At 43.2% G+C, this 13,787-nt stretch overlaps 1 protein-coding gene across 4 annotated transcripts in view; it reads left to right on the top strand.

Moving 5' to 3' along the window:
• DNMBP (dynamin binding protein) overlaps window positions 1-13,787 on the top strand; it is a 103,156-nt gene that overhangs the window by 33,573 nt on the left and 55,796 nt on the right. For all 4 annotated transcript variants that reach the window (XM_032432348.1, XM_032432349.1, XM_032432350.1 and 1 more), the window contains one exon: window positions 10,517-12,523. In XM_032432348.1, coding sequence (XP_032288239.1) covers window positions 10,517-12,523 — 2,007 coding nt within the window. The remainder of the gene's footprint in view (window positions 1-10,516; window positions 12,524-13,787) is intronic.

Here is a 13,787-nt window from a genome sequence, read left to right as displayed (position 1 = left end):
TCCAAGTATTTCTCACTTCACTCTGATAGACATATGAACTTCTAAAGACGGACGATAAACCATTTTTCACCAAATATACTTAAGTCCACACATTTCTGCATAAGCACAAAAACCAGTAGTATTCCACAAACTGATGTTTATGATCAGTGTGATGTTGTGAGGACAGCCAGCAAAATGGTAGAATTTATTGGGCATGTAATTGTTACTTGTTCTTTTGAGTGTGGCTGTCAAGGGATAGGCTTAATTTCTTAAGCCACATGTGAGAGAGACAGAGCAGAGGTGGAGAAAGAGAAGAGCCTAGCCTACTTTCCTAACCCGTAGTCGGGGAGAAGAGGGATATTGGATTTGGATCTTCATCCTCAAAATCTATTTTGAGAGTTAAGAAACTCTTCACTTTACACTGACCCTCTACCTCTTTTCTGAACACTTCCTTGTTAATCAGTGTTGGGAAGGAAGGGAGAAGTAGATGAAGATGTTATAGCAGGGAACTTTGATCTGTCCCTACTCAGAGCCCTCCCCCTGGGGGGGCTGTAGTTCATGTCAGACCAGAGGGAGTGGGGAAAGGGCTGCAAAGCACAGTGGCTTCCATCAGAGCTAGGCAGAGGACTTGGGTGGCATGGATTTGTCCTTTCCTGCACCTGGTTCCTGGAGCAAATAGTGGGCATAAGAAAATACTCTGTAGGAATATGCACTATGTCTACGACGTTTGGGGAATCTGAGAATGTGGCTTTTGGAATTAGCATTTTTTGCTTCATAATTGTATCTTGTATTGTCAAGTCTTAGATACTAAAAAGAGAGATTTTCTGCTAAATGCCTTCCCTGGGAACACTGGTCTCATGGGTTGTTCTGAACTTGCTTTGAAGTTAAAATTCACATCAGCAATCCCAGGCCCACCAACTAGATTTCTCAGAAAGACCAAAAAGCATGGACCTTTCACCCGTGAGCCTCCTGACTCTTGAGCTTGAGACTGACTCAAGCTCAGGCTGGGTCCTGGAATCTGTAGATGTTATCTTCACTAGTTTTTAAGCAAAGGAAGAGGATGCAGCAGAGGCGATACGTAGGAAGCGACTAGAAAGAGGTATGCTAACTGTCAGTGGTTTGATCTTGTTCTCTTCCCTGATGCTCTCCTGCCAGTAAGTGGAGACTATTCAGCTCTCTTTCCTTCTGTGCTTCTCACACCTCTTTCAGCTCTGTGTCTTCTGATTTGAACACTTAAGGCTTTGAGAATGGGGAAGTTAGATGTACCTCTGCAGTTTGTCTTTTTCTGGGAAGTTTAGCATGAGACACAGAAATGATACTAACTTCTCTAGTTTTCTGTACGTGACAGTCCACATTAACAGATAATAATGTTACTAGTTGGGAAAACAATCAGTAAAAATGCAAGTATTGTTTTATACCACATGTAGTAGACTTGAGTCTGCGCTTCCTGATTTTCAAGTCTAGTGCTTGGAATGGCCCTTCTACTTCTTAGACTGAAAATCGTTTTTCCCATTAGGTCAGTGTCCCAGCTCATGACTAGCATATGTTCCTCTACCCCTGTCTTCTAGTGCTGTTAATCCTGTTGTTTCTTTCTCTCTCCTTAGTACCTTCAGTATAGTAGTGAAGCTTCTCCCGTTCTGTGTAAATAAAACTTTTGGTGATTTAATATGTCAGGAGGGGATTTGAAAACCTCAAGAGCATGTGGGATGATGTTTGAGACCTGTTTTGTTTTACCATGCTGCCTTTAGTTAATTGTTACCTACTTACCTTTCAAAAATATCATTGGGGTTAAATTATTTTTTAAATATTTATTTATTTGAGAGAGAGAGAGAGAGACACCACAAGCAAGGGGGAGGGACAGAGGGAGAAGCAGACTCCCTGCTGAGCAGGGAGCCCGATGCAGAGCTCGATCCCAGGACCCTGGGATCATGACCTGAGCCGAAGGCAGATGCTTAACGACTGAGCCACCCAGGTGCCCTGAAAAAATGATATATTTTAATTGTAAAATTATATTATTAAAGAAATACATGTATTTAGATATATTTAGAGCAGGCAGTATAGCTTAGGGGGGGTAAGGATTCTGAGGGCCCTAGATTTATTTTTTATTTTTATTTTTTTAAATGAATTCTTTTTATTGTAAACAAATGTCTAAATTTTTCCACCCACTTTCTTTAGAAAGAAAAAGAAATCAGCAGGCTAAGGAGATACCCATTCAAGAACTGACGTGATTAAAAATTAAGATATAAATGGGTGACTCTCAATGACCTTAGCTTACAAAGATGGTGGAGTAAACTACTACAAGCACACTAGTTATACAGTATTTTGTGGGAGAAGGGCATACAGACATAGCTAACTTCATATAGATCCCATTAGACAACTGGATTTACAACAAGTTTTTTTCATAAGAAATGGGCAAAGCCAGCTTTCGTTTCAGAATCAAAATGCAGAACAAATGGAAAAAGTATGGTATTGAACCTTCACAAGTTTGAGCCTCCACAAATAATGCAACCAAGTTTTACATTTTTAACAGCCCTTCTACATACACTCCATCTTCTCTATCTTGGTTCCGAGTTTTATCTTCATTCCCAGTTATGCCAATTCCATTGTTATTTGAAAGAAGAAGCAGCCTTCCCGGTTATTGTCGAAACTACTCTTGAAGCCTTCCCCCTCCACTACTCAGCAAACTACAGAGAGGGCCCTAGATTTACATCCAACTCCACAACTTAGTCGCTGTGACCTTAGGCTAGTTACTTGCATTCTCTCCACCTCAGTAGGGTAGTAATACCTAACTCAGGTAGTTGTGAGGGCTGAATGAGGTCACACACGTATGGCATCTGGCACACGGTAAGCATGCAGTAGAGATGAGCTATCTTTGTTATTCTTAACCTGGGATTCCTGGACTTCATAGATGTGCTTTGGGGGGCCTGGTTTCTTGATCTTCACGGGAAGGTTTGTGTGTGTGGACATTCTTCCAGGGAGATTCTATCTGGAATTGGAATCACCAGTAGTCCTTCCAGCAGGTGTCACTCTTTCTCCTTTCCACAAAGCTGTCCAATTGTTTTGGACTGTTCCCTGTCTTTTAAGTTATATTTAAACTCAGAGACAAGGCTGTCTTTGTATGTCTTCTTTGGGAAAACGTCTATTCAGGCCCTCTGCCCGGGTTTTAATCAGATTGTTTGTTTTTTTGGTGTTGGGTTGTAGAAATTCTTTATATATTTTGGATATTAACCCCTTATTGGAACTATCATTTGCAAATATCTTCTCCCATTCAGTAACTTTTTATTTTGTTGATGGTTTCATTCGCTGTGCAAAAGCTTTTTATTTTGATGTAGTTCCAACAGACACACGGAAAGATGCTCAACATTATTAATCAGGGAAATGCAGATCAAAACTACAATGAGATATCACCTTATACCTGTCAGAATGGCTAAAATAAAAAAAAAAACAAAAAACAAGAAATAACAAGTCTTGGCGAGGATGTAGGAAAAAAGGAACTCTTGTACACTGTTGGTGGGAATGTACATTGGTACAGCTACTATGGAAAATAGTATGAAAATTCCTCAAAAAATTAAAAATAGGGGCGCCTGGGTGGCTCACTCGGTTAAGTCTCTGACTCTTGGTATGGCTTAGGTCTTGATCTCAGGGTTGTGAGATGGCCTGGGTTCCACACTGGGCCTGGAGCCTGCTTAAGGTTCTCTTTCCTTCTCCCTCTGCTCAACCACCCCACTCAGGTGCACACATGTGCTCTCTCAAAATAAATAAGAGAGAAAGAGCAGAAGGAAAGAAGGAAGGAAGATACCGTATGACCCAGTAATTTCAATAATTTACCTAAAGGAAATGAAAACACTGGGGTACCTGGGTGGCTCAGTAGATTGAATGTCAGGCTCTTGGTTTCGGCGCATGTCGTGATCTCAGGGTCATGGGATTGAGCCCCAAGTTGGGTTCTGCACTCCTTGTGGAGTCTGCTTGGAATATTCTCTCTCCCCCGCTCTCTCTCCCTCTCTCCTTCCCCCATGTACACGCACATGGGTGTGCTCTCTCTCTCTAAAATAAATAAAATCTTTTTTAAAAAAACCCTGAAAACACTAATTCGAAAAGATATGTGCACCTGTATGTTTATTTCAGCATTATCTACAATAGCCAAGATATGGAAGCAACCTAAGTGTCTACTGATAGAGAAATGGATAAGGAACATGTGGTAAATATATACAATGGAATCTTAACGCAGCTCTCAGAAAGAATGAGATTGTGCCTTTTGTGACAACGTGGATAGACCTAGAGAGTATTATGCTAAGTAAAATAAGTCAGACTGTGAAAGATAAATACCAGATGAGTTCACTCATATGTGGAATCCAAAAAAGCAAATGAATAAACAACAACAAAAAAAGCAGAATCAGGCCTATAAATACAGAGAACAAAGTAGTGATTGCCAGAAGGGGGGGGTGGTGGAAGGATGGGCAACATACATGAAGGGAGTGGGAGGTGCAGGCTTCCAGCTATGGAATGAGGAAGGATAAAAGGGATAAAAGGCCCAGCATGAGGAATGGAGCCAGTGGTACTGGAATCACCATGTATGCTGACAGATGGTAGCTATGCTTGTGGTGACCATAGCATAACGTGTACAGAAGTGCAATCACTCTGTTGGACTCTTGAAATTAATGTAACATTGTGTGTCAACTCAAATAGAAAAAATTTTTAAAAGAGAAAAACAAGGTTTTCTCTTAGAAGGATCAATGCAGGTGGCCAGGGCCACTGACTGTCTTAAAAATAAACAGAGGGAGGAAAAAAAAGGGGGCGGGGGAACAAAAAACAAAAATGAGAGTGTGACAAGGAAAATACAGAGAAAGAGGAGAGAAGAAAATTAGTGGGAATGATGAAATACCACTAATAATTGCCTCACATAACACAGAATGCCTATAACTTTGTTTCTAGGTCACCTCCCACTCTCAAAAAGACCAATAAAAAATGAATTGATAAATTTTTTGTAATTTTTTAAATTAAGTTTTTAATTTTAATGCTGGTATAGTTTCTTTTTAGAAACAAAATCTTTGTCTTTCATTTATTATTGTACAGCTTTTCTCTGAAAGCATTAATATTTGATAGTTAACATACAGTGTTATATTAGTTTCAGGAATATAATATAGTGATTCAACAAGGCTATACATTACTCAGTTCTCCTCATAAGTGTGCTCTTAATCCCCATCTCCTATTTCACCCATCCCCCCAACCCCCCTCCCCTCTGGGAACCATCAGTTTGTTCTCTACAGTTAAGAGTCTACTACTTGGTTTGTTTCTCTCTCTTTTTTAAATTTTGCTCGTTTATTTCTTTTTGTTTTTAAAGATTTTATTTATTCATTTATTTATTTATCTGAGAGAGAGAGTGAGCATGGGTAGGGGGGAAGGACAGAAGGAGAGGGAGAAGCAGGGAGACTAGCTCAGGGCTCAATCCCAGGACCCTGAGATCATGACCTGAGCCGAAGGCAGATGCTCAACCAAATGAGCCCCTCGTTTGTTTTATTTCTTAAATTCCACATATGAGTGAGATTGTATGGTATTTGTCTTTCTCTGACTGCCTTATTTCACTTAGCATTATACTCTCTAGTTCCATCCATGTTGTTGCAAATGGCAAGGTTTCATTCTTTTTTTATTCAATCTGGATAATATTCCAGTGTGTGTGTGTGTGTGTGTGTATTAGATCTTTATCCATTCATCTATCAATGGACACATGGGCTGCTTCCATAATTTGGCTATTGTAAATAATGCTGCAATAAGCATGCAATAAGCATGCATCCCTTTGAATTAATGTTTTTGTATTTTGGGGATAAATACCCCAATAGTGCAATTACTGGATCATTGGGTAGTTCTATTTTTAACTTTTTGGAGAAATTTATTTACAAATAACCTGATGACTGATACAGCACCCATGCCGTAAGTCTGTGCTGCCGTGTGTGTGACCTGTGAGGGTAAGGTTCTGACAGGGCTCATGGAAATCTCAGTAACATGTGTGGTCAGTCTGCATAAAGCACATAGTCTTCCTGGGCATTGCGATTCAGGGGGGGACCTAATACTGCAGAGTCATACTACTTATATTCAGATTCTAAGAAGACTTGCATTTGTTCTTACCATCGTATACCTAAATGCATTTCTTGCTCAAAGAAAAAAATCCAAGCAGAAGAAGCAGGCAGCCGGGCAGCTGGGATTAACTGTGCACGAGTGGAAGCCTCAGCTTGACCCTAAGGATCACCACACTTCCTGTTTTCCCGTTTACGAAATCTGGGCACTCTCTTCCAGCAATTGCTCATATTGTTTCCGAAGTCTGGAAATGACCACTAGGTAGCCTTCGTTCCTCAGGAATCACCTGGGATGCCAGGGGAACAGGGGCACGACTCTCTGATGAAAACGAGAGACTCATGCAAAAAACTCAGTACCAGCAACAAAATAAAGGTGTTGAGCAAAATCATCTCTAAAGTGCTTTTCAGGATCTAAACTGTGATTTTTAAAAAGTTTACCTTTTTTACATAGAAGTAGCCAACAGAGTGACAGTCTGCCAGGTAATAAAGCTTATCAAAACAGTCACCCAGCTGAAAATAGGAAAAGCAAGCCCTGTGATAAGGGTTTCCTGGAGATCTGGCAAAGCAAGGAAAACATTGTCATTCTGCAGCATTAGGGAATCCTGTTCATTCCCAAGCCAGTGGAGTGGGAGTTGTGGCCAGCTTTTGTTCTTCTTCTTCCCCAAAAGGCCTATTGTGCCTGGACAATAACCTGTCTTCAATGAGTTCCCTCTGGGGTTCTGATGGAAGAGCCTTAGAATTAGTGGGGGAAAAATCATTTGTAACATTCTCAGGACCCCAAGTTCCAACCAGTGGATATTGAATCATAAATTAAAGAAATATAGAAATAGAGGGCCAAGACCCTGTTTCTCAAGAATTTCTAAGTAAAACATATCAAATCAGTGAAAATGAATAGGGTGCCTACCACCAAGCGCAAAAGCTTACATTAGGTGCTGTGTAGTCTGTGAAAATACAAGTGTCAAAATGAGTGATGAAATAATCATTTCGTTAGTAGGCTACAGATGGCCAAGGTGAATGTGGGTTTCTAACGTCCTTTAGAAAAGTATGCTAGGGTTTCAGATAGACAGACTTGTATAGGAGCTAATGAAAGTGCCCTTGTGTGAAATAGGGTCTCATAGGGGAGATAATATTGGCTGGCTGGGGTAGCCGTGGGGGAGGGGGTATGACTGGCAGTAGATGCCAGGTTGCACTGAGGTAAAAACATAAAAATAGTCTTTTGGTAGTTGAGTAATTAAACCTCTTTAGAGAGTGTCCGGAGCAAACTTTTTTTTAAAAATCTACTTCAGTTAATAAGAATAGGATTTTTAGAGAAGAATTCTATGGGAGTAGGAAGACGCCTTCATGCCTCGAGAGAAAAGTTTGAGCAGGGGAGGGATATGGTAAAATTGGTACATTTATTACATTAGTTTGGCATGAATCATTGGGAAGAGACTGGAAGAGACAAAGTCTGGGGCAAGGTTTAAGAGAGTGAGATGATTGTTGGACTAGGGTGGTAGCAAGAACGAGTAATGAGGGGAAATAATTTCTGCAAGAAGATATTAGAAGGAGGAGTGCTTGGGTGGCTCAGTTGGTTAAGTGTCAGGCTTTGGCTCAAGGTCATGATCTCTGGAGTCCTGGGATGAGCCCCGTGTTGGGCTCCCTGCTCAGTGGGAATCTGCTTCTCCCTCTCCCCTTACCCTCTGCTCATGCTTGCTCTCTCTCTCTCTCTCTCTCACTGTCTCATTCTCTCACTCGTTTGCGCTGAAATAAATAAAATATTTTTTTAAAAAAGGCTTGTAAGAGGATATTAGAGGGAAAAGGGAAGCTAGCAGCTTGAAGCGAGTTTTGGAGGGAAGATATAATTAATTTATTTGGGAGTTGGAGTTGGAGAATCGTTGTCTTTATCAAATGGACATTGAATGCTTGCTATGCAAAAGGCATTGTATCCAATTCACGAAATACAAAAGAGAAGTGGTACCTGCCATTAAGGAATATGTAATTCACTTGGTGGGAAGATAGGACAGACTCAATTTGTTAATCTATTTGTTAATTTGTTAATCAAGAGCATGCAAGCTGATACCCTAAAAGATAATCCAGTTTCAAAATATGCTTAACTATAAAATGACTTACATGACTTAGGTGCTTTGCTGTCCTGGTCTTATTTTACTTAGGCTGGTTGCGTTCCTTGATTACCTCTGCTGATGAAAGTAAAGTTGACTAGGTGTCAAGTAAGAGGGAAGTTTAAAAAAGGTTGAAACTGATAATCCACAAAACGAACAGTTCATTATCAGATAATTAAGAGTTTGTTATAAAACAATTTAGTACAGGGCGCCTGGGTGGCTCAGTTGGTTAAGCGACTGCCTTTGGCTCAGGTCATGGTCCTGGAGTCCTGGGATCGAGTCCCACATCAGGCTCCCTGCTCGGCGGGGAGTCTGCTTCTCCCTCTGACCCTCCTCCCTCTCATGCTCTCTGTCTCTCGTTCTCTCTCTCTCAAATAAATAAATAAAATCTTTAAAAAATAAAACAAACAAACAAAGAAAACAATTTAGTACAGAACTATAGAGTAATTCTTTAAGTTGGGGCGAATCCTCTAAGACTGAATTTTAACTTGATTTTTTTCCAGAATCACTGTGCCCTATCCTTTCTTTACCTCACCTTCTTCAACAGTAAGACATATGCTAACTGTTCAGCTTATATTTTGTCAGGTTAACCTGAAACATCGATATTGGAACTATTTTCAAAAACAAAAGTACTGGGGCGCCTGGGTGGCTCAGTCGGTTAAGCATCTGTCTTCCGCTCAGGTCATGATCCCCGGGTCCTGGATCCAGCCCCAAGTTGGGCCCCCTGCTCAGTGGGGAATCTGCTTCTTCCTCTCCCTCTGCCCTTCCCCCCCAACTTGTGCGGGTACACATGCTCTCTCTCTCTCTCTCTCAAATAAATAAATGAAATCTTAAAAAACAAACAAAAAACCCCCACAAAAGTACTGATTGCTAGAACACACTTAAGATTTCAATATAATGTGTTGTCAGGGTAAGGATAGTTCAAAAAGGCCTTTGGGGGAAGTAGATGAAGAGCTTGCTGCCCACACCCCGTACCTCCCACAGAGAAGCCATTCCTCAGGGGTTGCCTGGGTGGCACAGTTGGTTGAGCGTCCTCCTGATCTCAGGGTTGTGGGATCGAGCCCTGGTCCGGGCTCCTAGCTCATTGTGGAGTCTGCTTGAGATTCTCTCCCTCTCCCTCTGCCCCTCTCGCTCATGCACACTCACTCTCTCTCTCTCTCTCTCAAATAAATAAATACATCTTTAAAAAAAGAAACCATTCCTGAAGACGTCTTTCATTGTTCTGTATTTGATGTTGAATAAAAGTTAGTGTGAGAGATCGGATGCATCTGTTCAAAGGATTATAATGGACATGTATATATTCTTTATCATTTATAAACTAATCCAATGACACAGACTGTAAGAACATTGTTTATAGTGGCATTTTTCAAACTTTTTTGGTCCCAGGAGCCCTTTATACTCTTAAAAGTTATTGAGACCCTAAAGAGCTCTTGCTTATGTGAGTCTATTGATATTTGCAATATCTGCTGTTAAAACAGAAATTTAAAAAATATTTATCAATTCATTTTTTAAAACCTATTATATATTAACATAAATAGCATAGTTTTTTTAAAGGTTTTATTTATTTGAGAGAGAATGAGAGAGAGAGAGCATGAGAGGGGGGAGGGTCAGAGGGAGAAGCAGACTCCCTGCTGAGCAGGGAGCCCGATGCGGGACTCGATCCAGGGACTCCAGGATCATGACCTGAGCCTAAGGCAGTCGCCCAACCAACTGAGCCATCCATGCGCCCACATAAATAGCATATTTTTAATGAAAAATAATTTTCTAAACAAAAAAATTTAGGGGGGAAGAATATCATTGGTTTACATTTTTGCAAATCTCTTTAATATTTGCTTTAATAGGGGCACCTGGGTGGTTCAGTTGGTCAATTGTTTGCCTTCAGCTCAGGTCATGATCTCAGGGTCCTGGGATCAAGTCCCACGTCTTCTCCCTCTGCCCCTGCTCTTGCTCTCTCTCCATCTCAAATAAATAAAATCTTTAAAAAATATTTGCTTTAATAGAAGGAAGCTAAATGCTAATATTTGTATTTATATTCAATCGACTGTGATATTTTGTTTTAACTGAAATATATAAAGTCTCTGAAGAAAATATAGTTTGGACTTCACAGAGTCTCTGAAAGGATCTTGGAGCTCCCCCAGGATTCCATGCACCACATGTTGAAAAGCACTGGTTTACAGGACTGTGCACTGTGTTGTCACTAAATGGTCGAAATTCACTAAATTGTCAAAAGTATTATGCCCTTAAAACTCCAGAGTTACATTTCCCTGAATCTGATAGATGTTTAAAATGATGAGTTGCACTATTAGTTATGGCAGTGTTCTTTTGGGGTGATGACTCAGGTCGTTATCTTTGCTTGTCTTTCTTTAGGTGACCTAGTGATTCTCGATGGTGCCCCCACGGCCGGCTGGCTGCAGGGCCGAAGCTGCTGGGGTGCCCGGGGCTTCTTCCCGTCGTCATGTGTTCGGGAGCTCTGCCTCTCCTCACAGAGCCGATGCTGGTGCCCACAGAGCACCTTGCTCCAGATTCCTGAGTACTCGATGGGACAAGCGCGGGCGCTGATGGGGCTTTCGGCCCAGCTGGACGAGGAGCTGGACTTCAGAGAAGGGGATGTGATTACCATTATTGGAGTTCCTGAACCAGGCTGGTTTGAAGGGGAATTAGAGGGTCGAAGAGGCATTTTTCCAGAAGGTTTTGTAGAGCTTTTGGGGCCCCTGAGGACTGTGGATGAGTTGGTAAGTTCTGGAAATCACGATGACTGCGTTATTAATGGTGAAGAAGAGATCCCTACAGGAGAAGACGAGAGGGGGCCAGAAGAAGATGAGGACGAGCCGGGGACTTATGGAATTGCCCTCTACAGATTCCAGGCCCTGGAGCCGAATGAGTTGGATTTTGAGGTAGGTGATAAAATCCGAATTCTGGGAACGCTGGAAGATGGGTGGCTAGAAGGATCACTGAAGGGCAGGACAGGCATCTTTCCTTACCGATTTGTAAAGCTATTTTCTAAAACAAGAGCAGAGGAGACCATGGATCCTCCACAGGAAAGCAGCCCTACTGAGATCCCTGACCCTTCTTTGGGTTGTTCAGAGAACTCCTTGGTGGTGGAGGGAAGAAAACCCGAATCTCCTGAGTATAAAGCAGAGAAGTCCAGCTGTGTTATTTCTGAGACATCTGCATCTCCCCTGGGGCATCTGACTTGTGAGTATGAAGTAAACAAAAACTCTCATCAGGATGAAGGCATCTCAGGGGGTGCCCCAAGAAGCCCAGGCCTGGGGCACGAACAGCCTCTTGCCAAAGACTCTTCTGCAGAGGATCCTTCAGAGATAGTCAGTGGGGTTTCCTCCCACCCTCAGGTACCTTTTCCTCCCAGACTGCAGAAGCACCAGTATCACTCTACAGCAGGAGGGGGCCGCCGAAGCTCAGAGCAGTACGCTGACCCTCTTCCCTTCGAAGCAAGGACTAAAGACAACTCCAGCCTACCTCCCAGAGGAATGTCCTCCCCACCAAAAACCCTGCAGAAGCCAGTGCTGCCTCCTCACGGTGGCTCCTGTCTTTTAGGCCCTCGGGTAGTCACACACAGCCAGTTGAGCTCTCTGCTCCAGGGCGTGGCGAGATGTGCTATAAAGCACCACATGCCCAAAGCAAACGTCTCCAGCTTTTGTTCTGCACCAGAGGGATCAGACGTGAGGCCTGGTCTGCAAGACAAGGTGTTTGCAGCCGAAGCCATGGCACTTTTACACGGAGAAGGCAACACTGACCTGGATTCGAAGTTGACACAACAGCTGATGGAGTTTGAAAAGAGCTTGTCAGGGCCCAGCCTAGAACCAGATAAAATTTTGCGCCACTTTTCAATCATGGACTTTAACTCGGAGAAGGACATTGTCCGAGGTTCCTCAAAGCTAACCAGCCAGCAGGAGCTGCCTGAGAGGAGGAAAGCCCTAAGGCCCCCGCCACCGCGTCCCTGTACTCCAGCATCCGCTTCTCCCCACGTGCTTCTTGACCAGAACCTGAAACTTGAACCGCCCTTGGCGATGCGACCCTCTCGCCCCGCTCCCCTACCTCCCTCGGCACAGCATCGGGGGACTCCAGGATCCCCCAGCCTCCTAACCTGTACCCGTCCGAGCTGTGAGACACCGGAGAAGGAGGGCCCTGAGAGTGTGGACCAGACTTTGGACCAGACTTCCCAGTGTCCCTTAGTATTGGTGAGGGTTCAGGAAATGGAACAGGACTTGGATGTGGATAGCAGGGCTCAAGAAGAGCTAAACTTAATGCTGGAGGAGAAGCAAGATGAATCATTAAGGGAAGAGACCCTTGAGGATCTTGAGTTCTATGAGAGCAACATTGAAAGTTTGAATATGGAACTCCAGCAACTCAGAGGTAAGTGACGGGGAAATAATAGATATGCGTTTCTTGACATCCACCAGTCCACGTAATGGCCTCCCCATGTTTTTAAGGGAGATGTTACCATCTTTGACAAAGACTGATTTGCTTTTTCATTACCTCATTTCTTACCTTGTCACCACAATTCGACTGCTCTGTCTCGATACATCCTGTGACCAGATAGAGCAGCTCAAACCTCATGGACATTTATCCGTCCTGTTGTGCTAAAGCATCCATGGCAGGCCTGCCGGTGGGAAGTCCCTGAATACAATGACCTCCATAACCGGCCTCTAGTAAGGACTAAAGACTGCCAGGCTAAGATTCATGAAAAAAACCGCATCTTATATCTTTGTGGTTTAAGGACTAGGTTTTGTTAGAGATTTTATTTATTTGAGAGAGAGAGAGTGAGCGAGAGAGAGAGCACAAGCCAGGGGGAGAAGCAGAGGGAGAAGCAGACTCCCTGCTAAGCAGGGAGCCCAATGCGGGGCTCTAGCCCAAGGCCCTGGGATCATGACCTGAGCCGAAGGCAGACGCTTAGCCGACTGAACCACCCAGACACCCGAAGGACCAGGTTGCAATAGTAACCATAAGAGCTAACAATTATTAACTTGTTTGTAATAAGGACTTGGTACCATTTGCTTGCACAGATTATCTTCCCAGCCACCCTACACACACTGGGATAATTCACACGGCTGCTTGATAGATGAGGCAGATAAGATTTGTAGAGATGGAGTAGCTTACCCGAGGGAGCTGGGAGCTCCGGTTTTTAACTACTACTGTTGACTGCTTCCCACCTTGCACGTTCAGAAATTCTAATTCTGTCCCTTACTTGAGGGGCGACCAGCTTCAGGGGACTTTGTTCGTCTTCACCAAACTCCCATGAGAAATAATTTCTAGAGGAAAAAGGCAGAAAGCAAGGCAACAGCAGACTAGGGCCCAAGGCCAACACGGCCGTGTCACTTTGGGCAGGTGTGCCAGAGAGCTGTGAGCCCACGTGTCGTCAGGAAAGAAAGCACGCCACAGACTGATCTGCGGATGCAGGGCCTGCAGGATGCTAATGAGAAATAAAAGCAGGAGAATGGCGGGCCAGGTTCACACGCTTCCCTCCCCCTCTGCTTCAGGCCACTGTACGTGACTGGAAAAATAAATTCCAACAAGAAGGAGTATTCTGGGAAGGCCAGAGATGGAGTCATTTTCTGAAAGCTGGAGAGCAGACGGTATTAAAGAGAGGAGACTTCTCTCTGAAGTGTGCTCAGGAGAG

This window comes from Phoca vitulina, unplaced genomic scaffold (assembly GCF_004348235.1).
Source record: "Phoca vitulina isolate PV1807 unplaced genomic scaffold, GSC_HSeal_1.0 scaffold48, whole genome shotgun sequence".
Classification (NCBI taxonomy): Eukaryota; Metazoa; Chordata; class Mammalia; order Carnivora; family Phocidae; genus Phoca; species Phoca vitulina.
This window is presented reverse-complemented; position numbering and strand designations above follow the sequence as displayed.